Source organism: Thermobia domestica, chromosome 18 (assembly GCF_964235325.1).
Source record: "Thermobia domestica chromosome 18, izTheDome1.hap1.1, whole genome shotgun sequence".
Lineage (NCBI taxonomy): Eukaryota > Metazoa > Arthropoda > Insecta > Zygentoma > Lepismatidae > Thermobia > Thermobia domestica.
The window spans coordinates 26484401-26511171 of record NC_137471.1 but is presented as its reverse complement, the minus strand read 5'-3'; the positions used below and the strand labels follow the sequence as shown (position 1 = coordinate 26511171).

The following is a 26771-nucleotide window of genomic DNA, read 5'->3' as shown; positions in this document are numbered from 1 at the left end:
GCTGTTGTGAATGAAGAAAACCTGACTCAGGATGGCTGGCCAGAAATTTTTTTTTTACAGATTTTCGACCAAGTGTGCTCATCGAGAATCGAACCCGGGATCGCTGGCACCAAATACGAAAGCGTTAGCAACTACGCTACCAGGAGCACTGATATGCATAAAATAGAATAACTGAATAATATCTTTAACAATCAAATTAAAAAAAAAGAAACAGAAATAAAGCGAGAAGGAAAGAAAGGAAAACACAAGCCATCCGCCAATGCCGTTGCCTTGAACTTTCTAAATGGAATGTAGATACCGTTACTAATCTAAATAACGCGCATCCACCGGAGTAATACATGAAGAGTGTGTCCTTTAAAGAATAATTGGCATAAAAGATTGTATCTTGCAAGAGAAGCAGAAAAACATTTCTCTCATCATCTCCCTCATAAAGGAATGCAGGAAGATAATTATGTTCCAGCTGTCAAATTTCATAAAGAAAAGAAAAAAGAAAGAGTGTGCAAGAGACATGCATTAGCAAAGGTAATAAAAGCAGATGAATAATCTTCAGTTATTATAGCCCTAATTGAGATGACATGAGTAAGTTAAAAAAAAAAAAAAAAAATCAGCCTTCATGTTCTACACAAGCATAATCGAGGACAGCACGAGAAGCATTCGACATAACAAAGCCATTTTTTTAAATTGAATAGTTAAGAGTCTTCATCCCAGCGAAATTAAAATACCGCTAATTTTACAGTAATTATGTGATATCTTCAAATAGATAAAAGATAATCGAAATGTGGAACAAGAGCGCCCTAGATAATATTATTTTACATAAGAAACCGTTATCACGACTCACTTATCTGCTTTCGATTTCGAGCCATTTTGAAAATCGGCATTTATTTTCGCGTTTCTAAACAGCTGAAAACGGAAAGCCACTAGGTGACTTGTGATAACGGCACCTCACGTAAAATAATATTGTCTAGGGCGCTCTTGTTCCATATTTCAATTATCTTTTATCTATTTGAAGATATCACATAATTACTGTAAAATTAGCGGTATTTTAATTTCGTCGGGATGAAGACTCTTAAGTGGACACTGTAACTGTTTTGTCATTTCTGTATCATATTTACAACATAAAATCATTTCAATTTGGGAGCGACGCTAATATTAAAAGCTCAAAACATTTGACCCCTTTTGGGATTTCCACTTTTTGAAGTAATTTTACACACACACTCAAACAGCTACTGCTTCCTTACTATTTATCATAGGATTATGATTTATACCTCTTTTTTTTTATTTTTCAGAATAGAGCATCCTTTTCAACGGTACCACTCGTTTGTCCATATTATACACCAGAAACGGGAAAATCGAAGAAAACCAGGAGTTTTTTTTCTGAAAAAAACAATTTCTTCAAAATTTTGTGCTACTTTGGCTCGGGTCTGGGTTTACGTTGGGATCTGAAAAATCTCTTGAAAAATACGTAGTTACGTACACAACGTGTATGCAAAATTTCAATCTTGTATCTTGAAAACAAAGAGCGGAAAAAAATTTCAAAGTCTAAAGGTGAACCATATGTATATAAAGGGTGTCTCAAAAGGTCCCTGACATAGGGTAACTCTGTTATTATCAGAGTTACAACAAAAAGGAAGAGGAGAAACCATCTCCAAATATGATGTTTTCAATCTAAAGTGAAGGAATTTTTAAAATCGGATGAGCCATTTGGGCTGTACACTCTTTATGCGCCCCATGTTAAATGAAAACGCTACGTTGCCATTCACCTGGCCCTACAACATTAAGTAAATGAAGTTACTGTTTGAAATGAGGGCTGCCACCAACATGTTAGCGTAAAAGACAGTAACTTCATTCACTCATGTTGTGGGTCCAGGTAAATGGCAACGTTGCATTTTCATTTAACATTGGGCGTATTAAGTGTGTGCAGCCCAAAAGGTTGGTACGATTTAAAAAAAAAATCCTTCACTTTAGGTGAAAACATCATATTTGGAGACGGTTTTCCCTCTTCCTTAATAATAATAATAATAATAATAATAATAATAATAATAATAATAATAATAATAATAATAATAATAATAATAATAATAATAATAATAATAATTTAGTTTCCACGTTAATATACAGTCTTCAAAATAAGAAAACAGCTTAAATCACACTTTCCTTTCATTAGATAGATAAATAAGATTTGTTCTTCACTAGAAAGATTTATATTGTCTTATTAGTATTACGGAAAGACGATCATAGATTTCTAGCTTCATTAGCTGCATGAAATGTCCCTACATCTTGCTTTGGATACGTGGTAACTCTACTCACCAAAGTAAATAGAAGATATGCGTGTGATAAAGAATGCTGAAATAGGCGATTAACCAACGAAGAAGCCTCAGTTTGTAAAAGCTTTCGCAACGAAACGCAAACAATGAAACAAGTATTTATAACAGCTATGCCAACTATCGTAAAATACTGTAAAGCTAAATTTGTGCAGCGTTGACCCAAACCGCTATGGAATGAGGCTCAAGATGACCGAGACAATTCCACGAGAACCCCAAAATGTGCTGTCATTACTTGTATAACTTCCCTTTACCCTTCGTGCACGCCAAGAAACTGATAACTCTGTAGGCAACTGGTGCTACCTACCAACCCATTCGTACGCTGTGGTTGGAGCTGGAGCGAAGGAGAATGCGCTCATAACTACATGACTCTTGCTGCAGTAAGTAACTAAAGAGTGGTTTCTGCTGCGTTGTCAAATCGAATATCTCTTAAGGAAGAGGGATAGACTCCGTGCAAAGAAGTTAGTGGATGTTCTTAAATACATACAGTTCTCAGAAACCTGTATCATTGCAAGAAGATTCGAAGTAGGCCTATAAAATTATCAATATTAATTAGTCGTTATTATAATAACCTTATTTTGTAATATTCTAATATTCACAAAATACACCACTGGTTTTTTATAAGGTTTTTCGAGCGTTGATAATATTCTTGCATATCTCGAGATGAATTCCCTTTTTTATATGCCATATTTACAGACCTTTGTGTCTTACTTGATCTTTTAATACCGGCCAGAGTTCAAACTCGGATCTTCTAAAGTAACCAAGAATATTTTCTTCGCTCCACTAACTCAATGGTATTTCAATGGTGAATCATGCTATAACCTGACCAGGATAGCTGTGCGGTTTTGGGAGGATGGCGCTGCTGTTGTGTTTACATCAGTTTCTTGGCACGCGCGGTGGGACAGGGGAGCGGAGAGTTTCACTTTGCAGTGTATCCAACGGTTTTGTAAAGTTGCAGTTTAGATGTTGTGCATAGTCTAATCTCTTTACGCTTAATAAAAAACGCCGTAACTTATGTATGTATTATAGTGAACCATCCCTGAAGTAATGCAGATGTATTGTGAATAGTGATTTATGAATGGAAATTACCAATTTAAGAACAACATAGCACAGTTGACAATTCAGTGAGCTTCTACCGTGTATTAAGCAGATTGTATAAAAATTGATTACGTTTTATTCGATTTCATTATAAAACAGGAGCAGCCTGTAAAACGCAGGAATGACAATGTCAGTGACTAAAAGATTAATTTTGGGTTGATAGCTTAGAGTTTTCCGCAATATCTTGTAACTGTAAGTTTAAATCAAGTTAAGGTTAAGGCTCATGATGCTGCTGTTTAAGTGTATGTTTATCGATTGACAAATAAATTATTTCTTCGAGTTTTAGCCAGGGAGGAATCTCGAAACGTTTCCTCTCGAGAACTGTGAAAGTCCTTTCCGCTGGTCTATTGGCCAGCGCATGTGCTTTTATTGTATGTGGTTCTGGGTTTGATTCCCATTGAGAGAACAAAATTTAATTTTACAATCCTTCACTTTAATTAATCATCTGTCTCCTCTAGCATAAACAACATAATCATGGAACGTTAAAACAAAGAAATTTCATTTTTTTGGTCGAGAAATGTGAACCCTTTGGGGGAAAAGGAGGTGAAGAAATTTTTCCTTAATTTTTTAAAGATTTATGGGATTGGATAGCTTGCCTTTAGGGATTGATTTGTACAATTTTTTTCAGTGCACCCTTCTTTTAGGATCATTATAGAAATCCAGCCCTTTGGTAGAGTTCGAATAAAAGTATTGATAAAACATCAGAGTATGGGTAGTGTAAGAGTAAGTATCATTGCTTCAGCACACAATAAATTTTATTTATGAGGAAAGAAATTACCTCTGGACTAACTCTGAATTTCTCTCAGGTTTTAGCTATCAGGTCACAAAGAATTAAATCTACTAACTGTTTTCACTCACAATATAATTTTGAAACTTGGGAGCCTAGTGTTATATTTGTGTCTGTAGTATATAATAATGCTGATACGTTATTCTGTTGAACATCTTAAAGGTATTTGTCGATTGACTTCAGAGGACTGAGTTTAGCCCGTAAACATAAGTTGCCTATAGTTCAAACATATCAGATGTACGGTCTTGTTTAATAAAACCTGCTCCTCCCTGTCCTCTATCTGAAAAGTCCTATATTGTTATTCACATATGAAATTCAAAGGCAAAGTCAATCGTCTTTATTCAGTTGTATTTTTATTTCAAGTGTAAGTATTAAAATGCGCTACGCATGGTTGCAAGAGGTTGGGTGGCTTTTTTTAAAATACTGAACTGACATATCTAACATTGGCACTCATCTTCTCTATAAATTGATGTAAGAAACGGCCGATTGATTTCCAGCCAATTACTTCATCACTGATATCTTTGAGCAATGAGATAACAATGGAAGACAAACTTCGTTCTTTTCAAACTTGATACTTTGAAAAACTTATGAAAGTGGTTTTGTTATTCAAATACATATTCGCTCTAATCAATTTCAGAAGTAACATTAATCTTAGAATAACGTAATGGCTATAAGAGTTACCCTGAAAATGTATTTTGTATGTTTTCTTTTTTACGTAATTCAGAGATTTTGTCTGAATTTTACTGGAGTTATAAGGAATCTTCAATTACCAGGCACCCCATTTTAATCGTTCCCCCTCCGCCGTCAATGCAACACTTCTAACCGTCTCCCCAGGGGTCCTGGGTCCACCCCTGATTGAGATGGTACATAAAAATAACTTTGTCTAATCTCTGTCATTATTTAGCATGGTTTACTATTAAAAAAAAAAAAACGATATTTCTGCCACGAAAACTTTATTTGAAAGTTTTCAAAATGTGGCAGAAATATCTTTTTTTTTTAAATTACTAAACCATGCTAAATAATGACAGAGATTAGACAAAATTATCTTTATGTACCATCTCAATCAGGGGGTGGACCCAGGATCCCTGGGGAGACGGTTAGGAGGGTGGCGGTGAAAGATTATCAGTTCTCTCTCTCACCTAATTTTTGAAGTACATCCGAATATGATGTCAATGCAAAAGAATTTTCTTACTCAAGACCCCGATCGCTCCGCCCCTGACTTGAGCGTATGCGTGAAGTGGTTTATTACGAACAAGACAGAAAGAACTGTGATAGATTGATTACAGAACTGTGATAGATTGATTACAAGTAGTCCGGTTAGAAACACTGCTGCTTGCATTTTAGTTCCAAAACCGGCCGCCCGCACTCATTCGCTGGTTGTGTTATAACAGCTATAAAGAAAACAGTCACTTCTTTTTAAGAACTGTGGCTAACTTTTCTCTTGTATCAATATTTACAACGTGACTTTTAGCGACATCTATTGAGTAAATAGCCACCTACATATTTGCATTCGAGTACACCAACGTCTTTTGGTAGCTCCAGGAAAATATCGAACAAACAAAGGCTGCTACTGTTTCAAAAAAAAATATTTGTATCTGTTTTCAAGTAATTTTCTTTCTTTCTTTCTTTCTTTTTTTTTTTTTTTTAAGTATCAGTCCTGGATTGTTAAGTTTCTTATATCATAAAACAAACTTCGTAAAGCAGGAAACGACCTACATTTTAAGAGATTTAACCTCAAAAAGCATCGATCTGTCATCTGAATCCGCCAAGAAACGTGTTTATATACTACTTTTCGATACACTGAAAACACTTGAAGAACACTTAATTTAGCACGTATAACGTAAGTAATTTTAAACAGTCTGTCATATAAAAAAAAGTGCCTTCTAAAATAAAGAAAGAGCAGTATCCTAGTGCACACCACGTGAAAAGATTTGGTTTGTTGTTTTTAGTAAACCAAACTCTTTTACAAGCTGAATTTTACCAAACCTACACTTAAATATAGCTTTTTACCTCAAATCAACTGAAGTATAACCAGTGGCGGCTTTAGCGGGTAGGCACGTGCCTACCCAAAAATTTGGGAAAATATATAAACGCTAAAAGATGCAAGGGCTCCGATTTCTCTGTAACTTTGGGGGGGGGGGACATTCATAAAAAAAATGTATATAACACTACATATAACAATGAAAAATACATATAAAAATACATATTCATAAAAATACATAGGGGCTCACATGAGCTTTGGGGAGTCTGGGCCCTTCCGGCCCCCCAGGATCGGCGCCCTTGATAAAGAGTAAATATATTTTCCACTATTTATATTAATGGTAGATAATTATTCAACAACTAGCATCTATCTGTACTGTAAAAGTGATTTCCTACCTTCATTAATCAATCAAATGAGTGTATGTATTCATAAGCGAGGGAGCGGGCCTACCCAAAATTAAAATCCTGAAGGCACCCCTGAGTATAGCCTATTTTACAACGAATGAATACATATTAGGCGCGCATCCAGAAATGTTTGGTGGGAGGAGTCCAAAGTTTTTTTTTTTATTTGGTTTCTATACGTCTATGTAATACTGAAGGTATCTTATTGTGCACCTGAAAAGACGATAAATAATTGTTTATTACTGCCACCTAGATTTATATAGAAAAAAATAGAACTAGATTGTTTTTATAAGAATAGAAAGTGTACAGATGAGGCGTAAAATCAAATATTTAGCTTACATAAATCATTTCTCTGTTTAACACGTATAGTTCTATTTTTTTTAAAAAAAAGTCTGCAAATACTAGTAGAATTGGGGGGGGCTCCGGACCCAGTGCACTCCCCCATGGGTACGCCTCTGATATGTATTTAAGTTTTTAGATTTACCGAGTAAATTGTTATTTAGTTTCATTTTGGTGTTGTATTCCACAGACCTATTTTAGTATTTTCCATCTGAGCATTATACTAACCCACTAATCTCAACAATGATGCGGGTACAGAGGCGGATTAAGGCTTTTGGGGCCCTGGAGCAGACTATTTCAAGGGGGCTCTATGCTACGAATGAAGATAAGAATGCTGATGCTGTATCTGTATTAGATTCTGCTTCGCAGATATCAAGACGATTTAGTTTCACCTGAGGCTAAGATACTGAATATCTACACACGAATAAAAGGAATTACTCAGAATTCTCTTTTGATAAACAAGATAGCAATTGTACGTTTCAAAATTAATGGGAGAACATTTCATCATGCTTTTCGCGTGTTAAGTAATTTTTCCCAAGACATGTTAGGGAATGACTTTTTAGTATCTCTGAGAGCCCAAATTGTTTGAACGTTTTATTTGTTACGGAGATTTGGAAAACCTTCTATATTTGCTCTAACAAGGGAACCTTCCGAAAATGATAGTTGCAGTGAAAGATGAGGCCCATGCCAATTGAAAGAGCTGTAACAAAGATGTTCATTCCCAAAAAATTAGCTGCCCATAGCAATAGGTTCAAGAAATATAAGGGGTGGAAGTTTGGGAAACAGCAAGGTTGGACAAGGGGGGAAAAGTGCAAATTCCGCAAAAAGAGGGGGGACACGGCAAAATACAATGCTGACAAGTGATGTATAGAAAGAAGCTTGCCACAATAGGGAACAAATGAAGGCCACCATTGGGGTAACAGTGTTGCCAATTGCAATGAAAAGTATATATTTTGCAAAGAGCACTACATGAAGTGAGTGCAATATTCAGTGTCAACCTGTCATGTAGAACATAAGATATGACGTGTATAATCAGTGGTACAATCTAACAAAAGAGAATATAAAAAACAGAAGTACGAAAAATACGGAAAAGACGGAGTTGGCCATAATGCGCCACATTTGATACCGAGCTGTGCATATTAGAATGAACAAAACAAGAAGCACCGACTATACAGGAAATCGGCGTACCTAGAGTCGAAAAGAAAAACTAGTTCCAAAGTTGGCAACACTGGCCATGAACATCCAGACAAGTCTAATATAGTTAGGCCACTCACTTCACAAAAAAAAAAAAAAAAAATTCCAGCAACAGGCATTAGTCTTCGCATCGTTTGTACATGCTCGTCCACATTGTACGTGCAATTGTTCGATGAGGCAATGTTCCAAACAGAAGATACATTTGCAGTGAGCACAGATTAATACTGCCAATCCGTCACACATAGTACAATGATCGCCTGTGAATGTCTCGAAACAGTACTCTAGAGGTATCGGAACCTTTGGTGGTCTTTCTATCACATATCCACACCTATAGAAAGCAAACATAATCAAAGACTTGATCTGCTGTGTGTTGCTGTCTGTAGTACTATCACCGCCTATATGATATATCCAGAGTATCCCACCTAACTCTGCGGCTGAAATAATTTCAAAGCGAAAAAATGTGACGTATCAGTTGTACAGGAATGTGCCCACGTCAGCGGGCGACAAACTTCTGTGAGACGCAAGTGCCCCAAGTCCTCCATCATATTGTCCCAGGAGCAACTTCAAAATTTCAAATAACACCATCGGTCGAGTTATATTTCTTTCGATAAATCTTGGAATATGCAACAACGCATATCAGAAATATTTACTATATGTAATTTCAAAATGGCCGCCAAAAATATCTGCTCGGTGACAAGAACAATGTGCATTTTTGGCGGCCATTTTGAAACCGGTGCTTCATATAGCAAATGTTTCTTATAGGCGGTGTTGTATCTATCCAGAGAAATATCATCCGCCACCTGATCCCATTTGAAATGTTGCGGTTGACCCCTCGAGCCTTATGATGGGGGCCCTGGGGAACTTGCTTCTTAGAAAGTTTTCTTGACCCTCGACATGAGTACATTCCGGTACAATTGGATTTGTGACATCTCTTTTCGCTTCGCAGCAATTCGAGATCACAATGTTCGATGCCATGTTAAGAAACAACATATATTTGTGACGGCCATTTTGAAAAACATGCTTCATATAGCAAATGTTTCCTATAGATGTTGTGCACATTCCATGATCTATCGAGAGAGGTACCACTCGGTCCCTGTTGCCATTTGAAAATTTGAAATTGGCTCCTGGGGCCCTATGATGGGGACCCCTGGGGGCACTTGCTTCTCACAGACTTTTATCGCCCCCTGACAGTGGTACATTCCTGCACAACTGGATCCGTCACATTTTTGTTCGTTTCGCAAATCTTTCTGGTCACAGTTTGGTGGGACACCCTGTATATTTCCACATACGACCCAACCATGACATAATGTTTACTACTTCTATTATCGGATGTTGGCTCAACACAACCATTTCATGTTTCCCGAATTGACATTGCCTCAATCACTCTAGCATTGATGCATTGACAATATGATGGGGGACTTGGGGCACTTGCGTCTCACAGAAGTTTGTCGCCCGCTGACGTGGGTACATTCCTGCACAACTGGATGTGTCACATTTTTTCGCTTTGAAATTATTTCAGTCGCAGAGTTAGGTGGGATACTCTGGATATATCATATAGGCGGTGATAGTACTACAGACAGCAACACACAGCAGATCAAGTCTTTGATTATGTTTGCTTTCTATAGGTGTGGATATGTGATAGAAAGACCACCAAAGGTTCCGACACTTCTAGAGTACTGTTTCGAGACATTCACAGGCGATCATTGTACCATGTGTGACGGATTGGCAGTATTCCTCTGTGCTCACTGCAAATGTATCTTCTGTTTGGAACATTGCCTCATCGAACAATTGCACGTACAATGTGGACGAGCATGTACAAACGATGCGAAGACTAATGCCTGTTGCTGGAATTTTTTTTTTTTTTTTTTTTGTGAAGTGAGTGGCCTAACTATATTAGACTTGTCTGGATGTTCATGGCCAGTGTTGCCAACTTTGGAACTAGTTTTTCTTTTCTACTCTAGGTATGTCGATTTCCTGCATAGTCGGTGCTTCTTGTTTTGTTCATTCTAATATGCACAGCTCGTGATCAAATGTGGCGCATTATGGCCAACTCCGTCTTTTCCGTATTTTTCGTACTTCTGTTTTTTCTATTCTCTTTTGTTAGATTGTACCACTGATTATACACGTCATATCTTATGTTCTACATGACAGGTTGACACTGAATATTGCACTCACTTCATGTAGTGCTCTTTGCAAAATATATACTTTTCATTGCAGTTGGCACTACTGTTAACCCCACTGGTGGCCCTCATTTGTTCCCTATTTTGGCAAGTCTCTTTCTATACATCACTTGTCAGCATTGTGTTTTGCCGTGTCCCCCCCTTTTTGCGGAATTTGCACTTTTCCCCCCTTGTCCAACCTTGCTGTTTCCCGAACTTCCACCCCTTATATTTCTTGAACCTATTGCCACGGGCAGCTAATTTTTTGGGAATGCTCATCTCTGTTACAGCTCTTTCAATTGGCATGGGCCTCATCTTTCACTGCAACTATCATTTTCGGAAGGTTCCCTTGTAAGTAATGACAGAGATATTTCAAAGGAATTGTCACCACAAGCTAATAATTTGGTTTGTAATAGAGTCCCAAAAGAAGTATCCCTTCCAAAATAAGTATCGTGAAGACGCTGGTGGAAGAGGACTTAACTCTAGCGATATCACGAGCGTAGGGAGCCGGGGAAAAATTAGCATGGGTCTGAAGCCTATAATATACAGTAATAAGTTGATTGCTATATTTTAGTAGAGATGCAAGGGCTCGGAAAAAAACCGGCTTTTTTGGGAAAAAACTCGGTTTTTTCTGCTTTGCTTTTTTGCTTGGGAAATTTTGGGCTTTTTTCAAAATACTGCTTTAAATTGATAAAACAGACTTTGTATCGCTTCTCTATAACACAAAAAATCATTTAATTAGTGGTTGATGCTGATAATAATATAAAACATCGAAAATAAACTATGAATTTCGAAAAAATATTTCAAACAATTTTTCTTCAACATATTTACATTATGAATTCCACAGGATTAACCAATGTATATAATAAGAATTTTTTAACCTCCTATATACAAAAGTAAGCAGAGTTGGCAAGAACCGTGGTTGTTTTTGAAAATGCCAAAAACCCGTTTTTGGGGGGATGTTTAAACCAGGCTTTTTTGATTTAAACCAGGCTTTTTTGACTTAGATTTTTTGCTTTATGTATTTATATTACATATTCACAGAAATAAGTTTGTTTCGCCTTGATCTTATTATGCAACAGCGGGGTTATGCCGGAAGAACTCCTATAAGCTTAAAGAAGTGCGGTCAGTAAATTTCTTAAGTTGCGAATCTCCCGCCCTAGCCATTGGGAAAATCCCGTCATTACTTGAAATGTAAGACAATAACGGGAAAATCCTGTTATTGCTTTGCATGTAAAATTTAAAGGTCAACGTACCATAATCAGTACGCTAAAACTGAGGTATTAGATTACAAATTTAGTACCGGTACGTAGATATCATTGAAAGTCCAATCCAAGCTAATGTTGGAAGCTACGTAGGCAATCGATAAATTTTGCCAATTTCTATCAATATATTTAAGCAATATTGGCTTCTTTATAAAACAACAGGCATTTAGGCATGCAGAAATATACAATTTGGTTTGTTTCGTATATTTTGGCTTAACATCCTTACGAAATACCGAGGTTATCAAGGAGAAGACTTTCGCTTAAACTGACATCCGAACCGCTACTTGGGTTACGCATGAAAGAAGGTTTGTGGTTCGACCGAGAATTGAACATGGGACACCTTGATTAAAAGGTGAAAGGGAAATAAAACTATTGCAGGTGGTTTGATATCTGGAAACGTTACCATGAAGTTCACACGATTCGCATTTTTCATTCTTTTTATTTTTGTGGTTTAAACCAGTTATTAAAAAAAAAAAAAAAGTTGGTGTAAACCAGCCAACCCTAAAAGTAAACACTTCTTTTAAAAGAATACACAAATAACTAGCAAAATAGTATGTAGTATTTTTACTTCAAAATATTCCATACCCTCTTTTTGAAACAAAATAAAATTAAAATAAAACATAAGAGAAATACTTAGATTTATATGATACACTTAAAGGCTGCACATCTAGAGCTTTTGGTTCTGTATATTCTTGAAATTCTACAGTTAAGTTTTATAGAACCACCATCACAGTTTACCCAATCCTCAAGTTTTCTGAATTTTTAACAAGAGGGATTCAACATATCATTACGGAACCCCCCCCCCCCCAAAAAAAGACTACGGAATATATTTAAGTTAAGCTAAATACAACTCACAACAAACATGACTGAGTGATTAGCTTTTGCGCTTCTATCGGGAAGTCCGGGATTCAACCAGCATTCGACCATTCTGACAAAGCTTTTCTTCATTCCATCTGTGAATGTAGAAATAGTGCGTGTACTGTGAGTTGGGCGACTTCCTTTTTTATTGTTTTTAAATCGTTATTATTACTAATTACCAGCAGTGACGGTTTTGCGAAGGTTAGGGGGGCGGTCTTTCGGACTGAAGCCCGTTCCCCAAAGTTACGGAATGTCTGCAACAAACGAAATATCTATTATTTATGCCTTTACTCATAAACTTTAAGCTCCCGTCAAATAAAAATTACGAATGTTTAAAAAAACTAAACATTAGTAAGAAACCCTTCCCAAAATACTTTTCTAAATCCGCCACTGATTCTCAGTATAAAATGATTTTTAAGGTTGTATCCGGAAGATTATTGCTAAACATATAAACGAAACGAAATATTAGTTATGCCTGTACTCATAAACTTCAAGCACTTCCCAAATAAAATTAGGACTTTTTAGGAAACGAAACAATCAGAAAAAACCCTTCTAAAGTACTTTTCTAAATCCGCTACTGATTATTTGTATAAATTGGTATTCAAGGTTGTGTCCGGAAAATTATTGCTAAATCACTTCACAGCTACAGTATAACAGAAATGTGGAAGTACGGTTTGACGGATATATTGAAAAACGTACGCTTTGACGGATAAATAGAAAAACGGGCAAGTTTAACTTTTGCGCTAGAAGCTAGAGTACTAAAAGCTCTTAGAAATGAAACACGGATGACAGACTAGAAAAGAAAAAAGATGTCGATAACTCAAAAGTTAAAATAAAGTTAAATAGCCTCTAAAATTACCCTCAAATACTACATTCTTGATGTTAGCTTTAATTCGTAAAAAATGTGCTCCATCCATCTTGATGGTGAATTTCAGAGCGAAATATCACATTCAGGTCATGAAATTCTTATCTAACTATAGAATATACTATAAGAAAGCTATTTAGATAGAAAAATCATGAAGTTGAAAAAAGCCAAAATTTCCAAAATTCTCGTTTTTTTCCCAAAAAAGCCGGCTTTTTATGTGAAAAAAACCATCGATTCAAAAAAGCCGGCTTTTTTGCATCTCTATATTTTAGTATTAAAAAAGAGAGATTTTTGGGGGCCCCGGAGCCTGGCCTCTATTGGCTCCGCCCTTAATCCGCTCCTGTGCAGGTAAGATATCAAGCAAGGATGGTATCCCTACTCACTCCCAAGGGCGCCCATGTTGTGGTTTCCAAGGGGGGGGCAAGTATAAGCGACATTTCAAAAATAGTTTCAAATTTTGCTGTAACTAATGTAAAAATTCTATTGGATTTTCGATATTCTGAAGTACAATTTCCTCTAGGGGGGCAAGCGCCCCACCTTGCCCCCCTGATGAGCACCCTTGCTCACTGCCATATGAATACGTGGGGGAAACCGATTTTTGATTGTCCATATTGTAAAATTCTTTTAGTTTAAAAGGGAAGAGCAATTAATGTACTCGGGATTTGGACTTTCCCTTCACCTTTTATTATAAAAAGTCTTTCTGAAAATACAAAATTTATAATAAGTAGTTCCTCTAATGCATTGGGTAAAATTAAGATAGGAAACCGGTGACCAAGCATCGTGGGCTTTTGCAGGTGAGGTTTCTCTTGGTGACCAAGCGTCGTGAGAGGGGTTAAGATGAGGTCTCTCTCTCTCTCGGTGACCAGGCGTCGTGAGAGAGGGTAGGAACCCGGTGACCAATTGTCGTGAGCTTAAGGATAGGTACCTCTCGGTGATCAAGCGTCGTGAGAGGGGTTTTAGGTAGTTCGATCAACCTGGGCAGATTGATGCTCGATGGTTCGTGCTGCTCTCTTTTATCCTGGAGTGTCGGCTGTCATCGGTGATCTCCGTCTTGCCGACTGCTGACGAATGTGGGCGACTCCTCTTCGGGACCGTCGTCTGCGTTGTTTTGTTTTACTATTAGCACGTGTTAGTACACATGGTTATCGCATGTTATATGCGGAACCTTGCAATATCTTGGGATTAATTGGATGGTTCATCTCCACCAATGAAATCCATTACTAGCTTTTAACCCGCTACATTCTGGCCAAAGTTGATGATGATCCCTAATAATAATAATAATAATAATAATAATAATAATAATAATAATAATAATAATAATAATAATAATAATAATAAATTATTTCAGTTTACCGTCTCATGATTATGCCCAGTAGGCTGAGAGACGAGGATTAAGGTTGGAATAATTGGTGGAAATGAGAAGGTAAGAAGAAACAGGGATAACCCTAGAAAACACACGAGCACGACGTTTGTCCACCACAAGCTTAATTGACAGAGGATTGAACTAGAGTCCCCACGCACCAGAAGCAAACGCTCTACCACTGAGCTACCGTGCTTTTTTTTTTAAAAGAAAAAGAAAGAAAAAGTAATTGATGTGGGTCGGTCACAGTAATTTCGTTACTCAAAACTGTAAATTGGTCAATTTGTCTGAGTGTTTTAGTCCATTTACCCAAAGAAATCACTAAATGTAGGCTACAGGGAGGGGTGAGGGAGACTCAGTGGCTCACTGGTAGCACGTATCTCTTTCGATCTCAGCCCATATGAGTTTGTGATGAACAAAATCGTGTCTGTGAGTTTTTCCCCGGGGATTTTTCCCGTTTCCTTCTACATTCTCATTCTACCAAGTTGTTTCACTATTATTCATTTTCAGTGGTAGATAGGCTCACTGATGGGTAGATAGCACAGTGACTCAGTGGTAGAAAGCTTATCTCTAATGCGTAGGGTCCTAGGTTCGATCTCTCGTCAAGTAAGTTTGTGGTGGACAACATCGTGATCGTGGGTTTTCTCAGGGCGCGCTCGTTTCTTCTCCTTCATTCTCATTCCACCAATTCTTCCATCATCATTCACTTGCCTTAATCATCGTTTTCTTTAGCTCAAAGGGCATAATCGTGACACGTAAAACTTAGATTATTATTATTATTATTATTATTATTATTATTATTATTATTATTATTATTATTATTATTATTATTATTATTATTATTATTATTATTATTATTATTATTATTATTTGTTCGATACCTGTCGACAGACAGATGAACGACAGAACCATTCTGTCAAGAGTTCCCATAAGTTGGAAGTCTAAAAAAAGAAATGTTCGAAAGTAAAATGTTACACATCCCAAGTAATCCCCTTCTTCTTCCACTTTCCGAATGCCAACGGAAACTCTATAGTAAACACAAGAAAAAAAAAAGAAACGAAAGAAAAAAAGCAAACAAAAATTTCATAAGGAAGTTCCTATATGAAGTACATATATTCGAATTAAAACAATATCTTATTTGTGTGCAAGGCGAACATAAGGAAGTTTTAATACGTAGCTATAATTATCATTTAATTCATGTTCATTATGGCACAGCGCCATCTATCTATCTAACGTAAAGAGTTTCTACTGTAGCTTCTTAAATGTTGTTTCTTTTTTCTTTAATGAAAACCTGTTTTCTTTCTCTCTTTCTCTACACAGGAAGAGCTGGTTGATGAAGTGACGCGGATTATACGCCAGGAAGCCATACCTCTTACCTTTGACCGCCATGTTTACTTCATAAATTTCACCGCCTTTGATCGACAGTCTCCGACATTCATTAATTTAATCCGAGATCCTGTGGAGAAAGCAGCGTCCAGGTTCTATTACAGTCGAGTCACTCCAGATCCTGGCAACCCTGATCTGCTCCGTGGCGGGAAACTGCTTCAACCATACACAACGAGATCTGGAATTTCCAGTTTTGAAGATTGTGTTTTATTAGATGATCCAGAGTGCCATTTTGAAACTGGACTCCAGTATGATCTCACCATTCCGTATTTCTGTGGACACAACAAGTGGTGCATGTTAGTTGTATTTTTTTTTTTTTTTTATTTCATTTATTTATTTCTATTTGTATAGTTTCAGATACAGTTGAGAAACCATTTAACATTAGAAAGAATTAGTAATAAAAAGAAATTGGTAAATACGAGGAGTATTCGGAAAGTAAGGTTACAAAGCCTGCAGTGAAACGTATATACATTATTTCATACAAACAATACAGCCAATACATATATTAGTCTATTTTTTTGACATAATTTCCATATCATTTAGGCATTTGTCGCATTGTGGGATGAGTTTGAAGATAACCCTCCTGGTAAAAAATCCTGTTCTTGCGGGTTCAGCCACGTTGTCACGAAGTTTTTCACTTACTCATCTAAAGCGAAGCGACGGCCTCATTGGTGCTCCTTCAAGTGTGGGAACAGGTGAAAGTCGCTTGAAGCGAGATCTGGGCTGTAGAGAGGGTCAGGGACGTACGCAGGAATTTATTTCGGGAGAGGTCTAAAGCGTTTCGGGGGGGTCAAAATACAATTTGAGGCTAAATTATACGAAAATTTCTAAAATTGCCCCTAAAAATAGACGACATTTACAAAAAGTCGGGATTTCGGGGGGTCCGGACCCCCAGGACCCACCCCGTGCGTACGCCCCTGGGAAGGCTGGTCGATGATGTCCTAGCGAAACTGTTCCGGCCACTACGCTTCTCGTCGGTGACGCTTTCTCTACCACTTGCAAACTTTAGACACTATTCTGCGACATGCGAACGAGACATTAGGCCTATATAGTCTCTCCGTAAACCTCTACCAGCTGTTTGTGAATTTAAGTATCGGTTACATGTATCGTCCACAGAAATCGGAGAACCAAGTGGACTTCTTCGCGAGACTATAGTACGAAAGGTATAACGTCATTGGCTTCCCGCGAAAAGTTGTAATGACGTTTATGGGGAGTTGCCAGCTTGGTTACTCGTGACTCGCTGAGCGCAGTAGACGATTGGTGGTGATTGGCTACCCTCTTACCACATCCCTAGTGACGAGCAGGTCCAAACGCGGGAAGCCAACGACGTTATATCTTCTGGATTATAATTTTTCCAAACGGATCGCTATTTGTGTTTACCTACAACTAGCGCTGCAGGTATTGTGCTGCCAAAATGTCTTGAGCCGTGGCAAAAATGTGAACTAACACTCACACCCTCACACACCTACGCGTTGAGCCAATAAGGGTTCAGCTGTTGCTAAGCGAGAGAAAGCGAGTGGAATTCCTTCAGCCGATAGCAGCGCTTGCAACGGAAGACTAGGGATCAAGTCAATGTGGCATATTTATAGCAGGTGGATGAAACTCTGCATAGTTGCCAACTCCATGTATTAAAAATTACCGCACACTCCTCATTCCTCAGACGAAACTCCAGAAATATCGGCCTTGTAACCTTAGTTTTTGATCCTCCCTCGTAATTATGGTAAGAAATCAGTTAGAACTGATATTCAAAGGCAATGCACTGGTGTAGGACTCCCATATTGCTAGAGTTTATGAAAATTTATGTAATTATGCATTTGCTTCTTGCTGAAACAACGGAATTACTTGAGTCTTCATCCCGGCGAAATTAAAATACCGCTAATTTTACAGTAATTATGTGATATCTTCAAATAGATAAAAGATAATCGAAATGTGGAACAAGAGCGCCTTAGACAATAATATTTTGCATGAGAAACCGTTATCACGACTCACTTATCTGCTTTCGATTTCGAGCCATTTTGAAAATCGGCATTTATTTTCGTGTTTCAAAACAGCTGAAAACGGGAAGCCACTGGGTGACTTGTGATAACGGTACCTCACGCAAAATAATATTGTCTAGGGCGCTCTTGTTCCATATTTCAATTATCTTTTATCTATTTGAAGATATCACATAATTACTTGTGAAATTAGCGGTATTTTAATTTCGCCGGGATGAAGACTCTTAAATAATAATAGGTCATCCTTCACCAAAAGTGAGTGACAGAGAGTACAGTATTTATATCAATTGAGTGTTAATGGCTTTTAAAAAAATGGAACTTTTTAAATATTTCACGAATTATATTAACTTACGTTTTGGAAGGAAACTGGGAATTTTGGAGTTTCGAACAAATGAATCTGCTTTTACAGTATGGAACTAAGAATGCGAATTCATTACTCAAACTTAAAGTGGTGCATCTATAACCATTGGTTACAATAGGATATTAAGATCAAAGATAGAACGCGTTGCTTGGTCGCTGAATCCATATCAAAAAAGCTATTACTCGCTATCCCTGACTGTTTTTGTCCTATGGCAATAAGGGTTGGAACGAAGAATCTCTTATTTCAACCGAGCTCCTCCGTGATTAAGCGGTTAGCGTACGCGCCTTTGGCGTTGGAGGCGCGGGTTCGATTCCCGGCAGGAGCTCACGTGGTTCGGATTCCACATTAATCAATAGGTTCACGTCTCATATAGCCTCGCTGCTGAACAGGACGTTAAAATCAACTCAATAACGAAGCTTATTTCAACCGCTTCTGTTTTGAATACAGGATTAACGGAGCAGAAAGACAGAACCTATTGTTGAGACACTGAATCGATTGCAAAATAGCCACTTCTTGATATCTTTCGCTCTACGAAAATCAGTACTGAAACCAGAAATAATAGTAAATGTGAACCACTTTTGGTTTTGGTAGAACGTTGCAGATAGTTATAACATGTTGTCTTGAGCAGGGGCGGATCCAGGGGGGGGGGCGATCGGGGCGATCTCTTACAGAAGAGAAAACTTTCCTATTTTTATATATAAATAAAACCCATCCCAGAGTTTGGAGCTCTTAAAAGTAGCTCTAAGTAGCAGTACTACAACCAAGGCCGTGCCGTGGAAAATCAGCGCCCGGGGCGAAAGTATACGACGGCGCCCCATACATATATTCCAAGCAATTTTTCCTATCTTTTCTCCTTTTTTCTCCCGAATTTTTCGCCCCCTTACTTCGGCGCCCGGGGCCGACGCCCTGCTCGCCCCCCACGGTAGGCCCTGACTACAACCCACCGCCTCTAGGAGTCCGTCCTGGATCCGACCCTGGTCTTGAGACGCTGAATCGTTTATTGAAAATGCTTCTTGATATCCATTGTCATGTTTGTTATGTGGTGATAAACACTGAATCCGGAAATGGCTAATTTTAACCACTTCTGGTTTGAATAGTGCTTCAACCTTAAAAGACCTATTTACTCTCGTTACGCTGAATCAATTGCTAAATTCTGCATTTATCGTTTTCTGCTCTGTGGAAATCAATATTGAAACCGGAATTAATAATGAATTTAAACCAGTTCTGGCTTCAGTAGGGTGTTGTAGATAGTCATGATATGTTGTTTTGAGATACTATATCGTTTGAAAAAAAAAAAAAAACACTTCTCGCTTTCTGTTACCGTTTTCGTTCTATGATGATAAACGTTGAAACCGGAAATGGTTAATTTGAATCACTTCCGGTTTTAATAAAGAATTAACGGAAGAGATGAAACCTATCCTTGGGACGCTGAATAGATTACAGAAAATCACATCTCGATATCTCTGACTGTTATTACTCTGATAGATACACTCATGTCCAAAATTATTGACGCATATCTATAAATATGTTGTTGTAGGAATATAATTTGATAACGAATTCGCTCGCTATTTCTTAAAATGTTACTATGTGTATAATCGGCAAAGACATGTATGTGGCAAATTTCATGTCCAAAGAGCAGTAAATAAAAACAATAAAACGAAAATAAAACTTTCTTGTCCACTTAGCGACATTTTGTTTTACTCATTCTAATTTTGGTATTTATAATTCTTTTCCTATGAAATTTACCACAAATATACATTTCCCGATTATACATATAGTATTAGTATTAAAAGTACCCTGCAAAATCATTATCAAATTATATTCTTACAAGAAAACAGTTATAGATATGCGACAATCATTTTGGACATGAGTGTACCTGTCGACAGAGGGACGGACAAAGCCATTCTGTAAGACTTCCGACACTTATGCATAGCATGGTTTGGAAGTCTAATAACTCTTGGCGGGACAGTTTATGTAAATCCGGGACTGTATCGGCTAACCGGAACCTCTGGAAACCCCAGAATAGTAGAATTAAGAGAGAACCAATAATGATTTCAGGAAGTGACTCAACAAAGAAATTCCTTCCCGGAGCAAGTCTCAAATTGTGCTCAATGTAAGTTACCAGTATTTTCACACTACGTTCATTCCTTGTGTATTGAAAGTCCCCCCAGGGGAAAGATCTGAAATCACCACTGGATATGATGTGATTTTGAGTTTAGTGTCCCTTTCAGCAGCGAGGTTACATGAGATGTGGACCTACAATTTGATGCGGGGTCCGAAACACATGAGCTCCTGCCGAGAATTGAACCCAGGTCTCTCACGCGAAAGAGGCGTAAGCTAACCGCTTAGCCACGAGAGAGTTAGAAATCGCCACTGAAGAGAACTCTGGAAGAAGCTTAGTGAGTGAGTGCTTTCGGGATTCGAACTCAGGATATTTCAAAATAACCGATCAATTTGTCTTTCAATTGTATTAAAATAAATTTAGTGCCTGCAGTGGTAGCCTATTTTGCTGGTCTAGTAGCTAGCGGGGAGCCTTCGAGTGGTGTACAAGATCCTGGGTTCGATTCACGGTGGGAGATCATTGAACGCATTACAGTGGTATAAGATTCACTTTAAATCATAGGTCTCGTCCTATACAGCCACGTTGCTGATCATTGACGTCTGTAAAGGGAGCAAGAGGGCTGTGGCCGTTCCTGAAATTGATGTGAGTCCCGTACCACACGTAAAATTTCTTCAAGAGGGGGTGAAAATCTCCCGAATTTATATAATTTCAGGTCTTAGTATACAAGTCTTTATATGATAAATGTTTATTTTTGTTCAGGGGGAACTTAAACCCGGAAACCCCATTGCGTATGCCACTGAGTGAATCAATAAATTTGAATTAAGTTTCTGGACACAACCAATATTTTCTAAATTTACTTGTTCAACATTTTCTTTATCTCTTTACGTTTCTAACTTCTGCTGTAAAAACACTTATTATATGATACGAGATTGTCAACAAAGTACAGAAGCATTTGTATTTTTGTTGAAACAATATCGTCAACAGTTGGATGATCCAGTGGCGTAGCCTGGTTTATCGGCACCCGAAGCGGACTGCGATATTGTCGCCCTCAAAAGTCGTGAGTGCGTGAAAATTGCGAACCTCTTTCTCCGCTCACAATCTTCTTGCTAGCTGCTAAATTAATCAGTTAAGGCGAAAATCGGTGGATACAGCTAAATGTCATATTATTAGGCTATTAACGAAATATTTATTCATTAAATATGAACAAAATCATCTTAGATGGTTTTCAGAAAATAGTCCAGAGAAACTCATCCATAAGTACGAACTTCCTATTTGGATTTTTCTACAAAAAATGAAATGAAATGAAATTTTTAAGTTTTACGCCCTACGGTTATACCGACTAGGCTAAAGGAGACGGTGATAGTGAGAAATGAATGAAAATGGTGGAATGAAGACAGTGGGAGGAAACAGGAGAATCCGGAGAAAACCCGCGCACACGGTGTATGTCTACCACAAAGGATTTTCCTAGAAAAATGAAAGAATGTTATAAAATTCTTAATGAAAATTTGATTTATGATATGTAAACTAAATCTTTAGAGCCGTTTTCGAAAAAAAAATTCATTTTTTTTTATTTCCACCCTTCAGTAAACTACCCTTATTTTGAGAAGTAGGAAGAAAATTTTAAAAACTCCAGGGAATCTCATAAAAGCTTTAAGTTTTAAATGAGGCCCACAGACAGTATTGTAGATTGGGGAATATGTTAAGAGTCTTCATCCCGGCGAAATTAAAATACCGCTGATTTTACAGTAATTATGTGATATCTTCAAATAGATAAAAGATAATTGAAATATGGAACAAGAGCGCCCTAGACAATATTATTTTGCGTGGGTACCGTTATCACAAGTCCCCTAGTGGCTTTCTGTTTTCAGCTGTTTAGAAACGGGAAAATAAATGCCGATTTTCAAAATGGCTCAAAATCGAAAGCAGATAAGTGAGTCGTGATAACGGTTTCTTATGTCTAGGGCGCTCTTGTTCCACATTTCGATTATCTTTTATCTATTTGAAGATATCACATAATTACTGTAAAATTAGCGGTATTTTAATTTCGCCGGGATGAAGACTCTTAACTTCTATTTACATTGGTGAGCGTTGCGAGTGATATCTAACGGGAAAATGAAATGTTAAGAAAAAAATTATCATTTTTAAATTATTTACTAAGTAAATTGATTATAGAATACTTGTTTGTAAGGCTAAAATCAGTGCAATGGTGGATTTAAGGCCAAACAGCAAAATCTCTTTACATATTTCGTGATGCAAACTAAACGAAAAATATTGTATGGGATAACCTGGCATATTCCGTAACAGTTTGCGTTAATGCAGCACAAAATTTGCGATTTAGGTTGCGACAATCGACGTAATGACTATCTTTGCGTTGCGTTGCTGTACTTAGAATTCCTCGAAGGCTGGTACTTAATGACAACAAACGTCAGTAACAAAAGTGACTCTCGAGGGAAGTGACATCGTTAAAAATTAACACATTATGAATGCAGTCCACGAAAAGTTAGTTGCGCAAGAGGTACGATGGAAAACATTACTTCGTTTACGGTGGAAAACATTAATGGTCTCAAACCAAAAGTTCAACCAAAACACACCAACCACTATTGTTCATTATCATGCATACCTTATATTATTATTATTATTATTATTATTATTATTATTATTAATAATAATAATAATAATAATAATAATAATAATAATAATAATAATAATAATAATAATAATAATAATAATAATAATAATAATAATAATAATAATAATATACAAGGTAAGTGGTATCCCATGCCATCAAACCAGTATACGAAGCTGCTTAAATCCATTTTTATTTCCACAACTTTTCTCTGTCCTATCGTCAATATACTTTCTCTTAACTTTCTATTGGAGAGCACAATGACTCAATAGTAGAGTGTTCACTTCTGGTGCTGGGGAATCCTGCCTCTATCGCAGGCTATGCGTTCGTGGTGAATAACGTCGTGTTTGTGGGATTTCTCAGGCTTATCTCGTTTCATCCTAGACTCTTATTGGTCAAATTCTTACATACTCATTCAATTTGATTAATCACCCCTCGTATTCAGACTGCAGGGTTTAATTGTGGGATGGAAAACTAAAATAAATAAATAAACAAAATCTGTTTTATTCTGTTCATAATGATATCTAAACCTTCTCGATACATTCTCCTATTAGAATAGTCCAAGGTATCTCATACTTTCATTTGATAATGTCTTCAGCCGATATACATTCTCATATCAGAATAGTTGAACATCTTTCATTCGATAATGTCTTCAGCCAATATACATTCTCGTATCAGAATAGTTGAAATATTTCATTTGATAATATATTCAGCCGTTATACATTCTCATATATGAATAGTCGAACATCTTTCATTTGATAATATCTTCAGCCGTTATACATTCTCATATCAGAATAGTTTAACATCTTTCATCTGATAATATCTTCAACCGATTTACATTCTCATATCAGAATAGTAGAACATCTTTCATTTGATAATGTCTTCAGCCGTTATACATTCTCATATCAGAATAGTTGAACATCTTTCATTTGATAATGTCTTCAGCCGATATACATTCTCATATCAGAGTAGTTGAACATCTTACATTTGATAATATCTTCAACCGATTTACATTCTCATATCAGAATAGTTGAACATCTTTCATTTGATAATATATTCAGACGATTTACATTTTCATATCAGAATAGTTGAACATCTTTCATTTGATAATGTCTTCAGCCAATTTACATTCTCATATCAAAATTGTTGAACATCTTTCATTTGATAATGTTTTGAGACGATATACATTCTCATATCAGAATAGTAGAACATCTTTCATTTGATATTGTCTTCAGCCGATATACATACTCATATCAGAATAGTTGAACATCTTTCATTTGATAATATCTTCAGCCGATTTACATTCTCATATCAGAATAGTTGAATTTTTTCATTTGATAATATCTTCAGCCGATTTACATTCTCATATCAGAATAGTTGAATTTTTTCATTTGATAATATCTTCAGCCGATTTACATTCTCATATCAGAATAGTTGAATTTTTTCATTTGATAATATATTCAGCCGTTATACATTCTCATATATGAATAGTCGAACATCTTTCATTTGTTAATATCTTCAGCCGATTTACATTCTCATATCAGAATAGTTGAATTTTTTCATTTGATAATATATTCAGCCGTTATACATTCTCATATATGAATAGTCGAACATCTTTCATTTGTTAATATCTTCAGCCGTTATACATTCTCATATCAGAATAGTTGAACATCTTTCATTTGATAATGTCTTCAGCCGATATACATTCATATCAGAATAGTTGAATTTGTTTCATCCTTTCATTTGATAATGTTTCAAGCCGAGAGAATGATATCTTTCGTATAAGAATAGTTGAACACATGTCATCGTTTCATTTGATAATGTACTCAGACGAAAGTGCTGCTAAATCCTCGTTGCATCTAAGTAATAGTTGAACAAATATATGGTGGGCCATATTGATGAGACGCACTTAAAATGTATTTGTGTGTGGAGCATGTTGAACGCAACATTCATTACCAACTAAATGGAACACATTGCCAAAGAACAGGAGTTTGGTACTATGTTCAGAGTTTGAAGATTAGAGTCCTTAGATGGACACCATCTTGACGAGAACATTGTTTGATCCTAACAATCGTGTTAAGTATATTTTTGGTGCAGGATTTGGGCAGGAATGGCTGCTATTTCTCTTCATATGGTGTCTTTAATTTCATTGTCGATTATAGGTTTTGTGGTGCACACCTCTTCAGTCATTATGTTCGTTCTTAAAAACAAAAAAAGCCATATCACGATGATTCCCTGCAACAACAAAAAAAAAAAAAAAAAAAAACATGCATCTGCAACTCCCATCCGTACACTTCATGTTAAGCTATAACAAGAAAAACGTGCATGACTGTTATTGCTTGCTGTATTCAAAATATAAAAATGTCTTATTAATATGACCCAGCCTGTATTTAGGAGTACTATATTTCAACAAAAGAAGCATGCATTTGGTAAACATGCTAAAAGTTTTCTTATTATGTTTCAGGGTACTGAATGATCCGTGGGCGTTAGAGATGGCAAAGGCTAATGTAGAGAAGTATTACTCTGTTGTAGGAGTATTGGAAGAACTAAATGCAACATTGAGTGTTTTGGAGAAAAAGTTACCTTACTTCTTCCAAGGAGTTACGCAAATGTACTTCAAAGAATTACTTGGTAAGCTCATTTGTCTAAGTGTGTGAAATTTCTGCTACTCTACTGTTTATTTAATGCACAGGTACAAGTGTTAAGATCAATACATTCTCTTAACTCGGTCAACTAATTAATTAGATTGTATGTTTGAAATAATTGTACAGAAGATTATGATTATACCTTTCGTACAGCGGCGCAAATCTGTCTTCAACATGGGGAGGGACGGGTAAAACCGTTCCCATACATATATATATATATACCAAAATATTTATGAAGTTGAAAAACAATGCTGTGGAGGATCAGAGGAGCAAAGTTGTCTTTAACATTGGGACAGGGGGCAGATTTGAGGCTTATTCTGGGAGGACATCAATTTCATCTTACGTTCCTTGGTGGCAATCACACACAGATCATCGCACTTCTCCCCCAAAAAAACACATTTCAAATCGGATTATTTGGAGGGACAGTTCCCCAGTTTTAAGATTAGAGCGGGAATGTCTCCCTCATTGCCTCGGGATTTGCGTATGAGCCAAGAGTTAAGCCGGGGTGAGAGGTTGTGTGGACTTAGCTCAGATGTTACACCAACGAGTTTCTTTTACAGAGCGTTTCCCTCTCTCCTGACGATGTGGACGTAGGGTTAGAGTTCAAGAGGTAGATAACAAGACGGAAAAGAAAATGCATGAAAAGTGGTATTACGAACTTAAATTTCATTACCGATGTCTGAGTAGAAAATTAAAACAACTGAGAAATAACATAAAACATTTCTAGTGTTAAAGATCTATAAGAACAAAATGCTGCCAGATTAATGTGCTGCAAGATTTATATTCGTCAAACCACTGATCTCCTTTATTGTCTACTGATCTATACGATATGGGGTGTGCTCTAATAAGAAGGGTAAGGTCTTCAACTATCAGCTGATTTAATATCTAATTTAGTATGAATAATTGAAAATGTTTTTTTTAGTTTTCAATTCGGAACAAAGGGGGTTGAACTATTTTCACCGTAGTCTGTTTTTATTATTATTATTATTATTATTATTATTATTATTATTATTATTATTATTATTATTATTATTATTATTATTATAAGGATATTACAAACGATTGAGAT

At 36.7% G+C, this 26771-nt stretch overlaps 1 protein-coding gene across 1 annotated transcript in view; it reads left to right on the top strand.

Annotated features, from left to right (window-relative positions):
* LOC145674924 (uronyl 2-sulfotransferase-like) overlaps positions 1–26771 on the top strand; it is a 76411-nt gene that overhangs the window by 18959 nt on the left and 30681 nt on the right. The window contains exons 2-3 of the mRNA XM_081745180.1: positions 15949–16310; positions 25522–25688. Of these exons, the coding sequence (XP_081601306.1) occupies positions 15949–16310; positions 25522–25688 (529 nt within the window). The remainder of the gene's footprint in view (positions 1–15948; positions 16311–25521; positions 25689–26771) is intronic.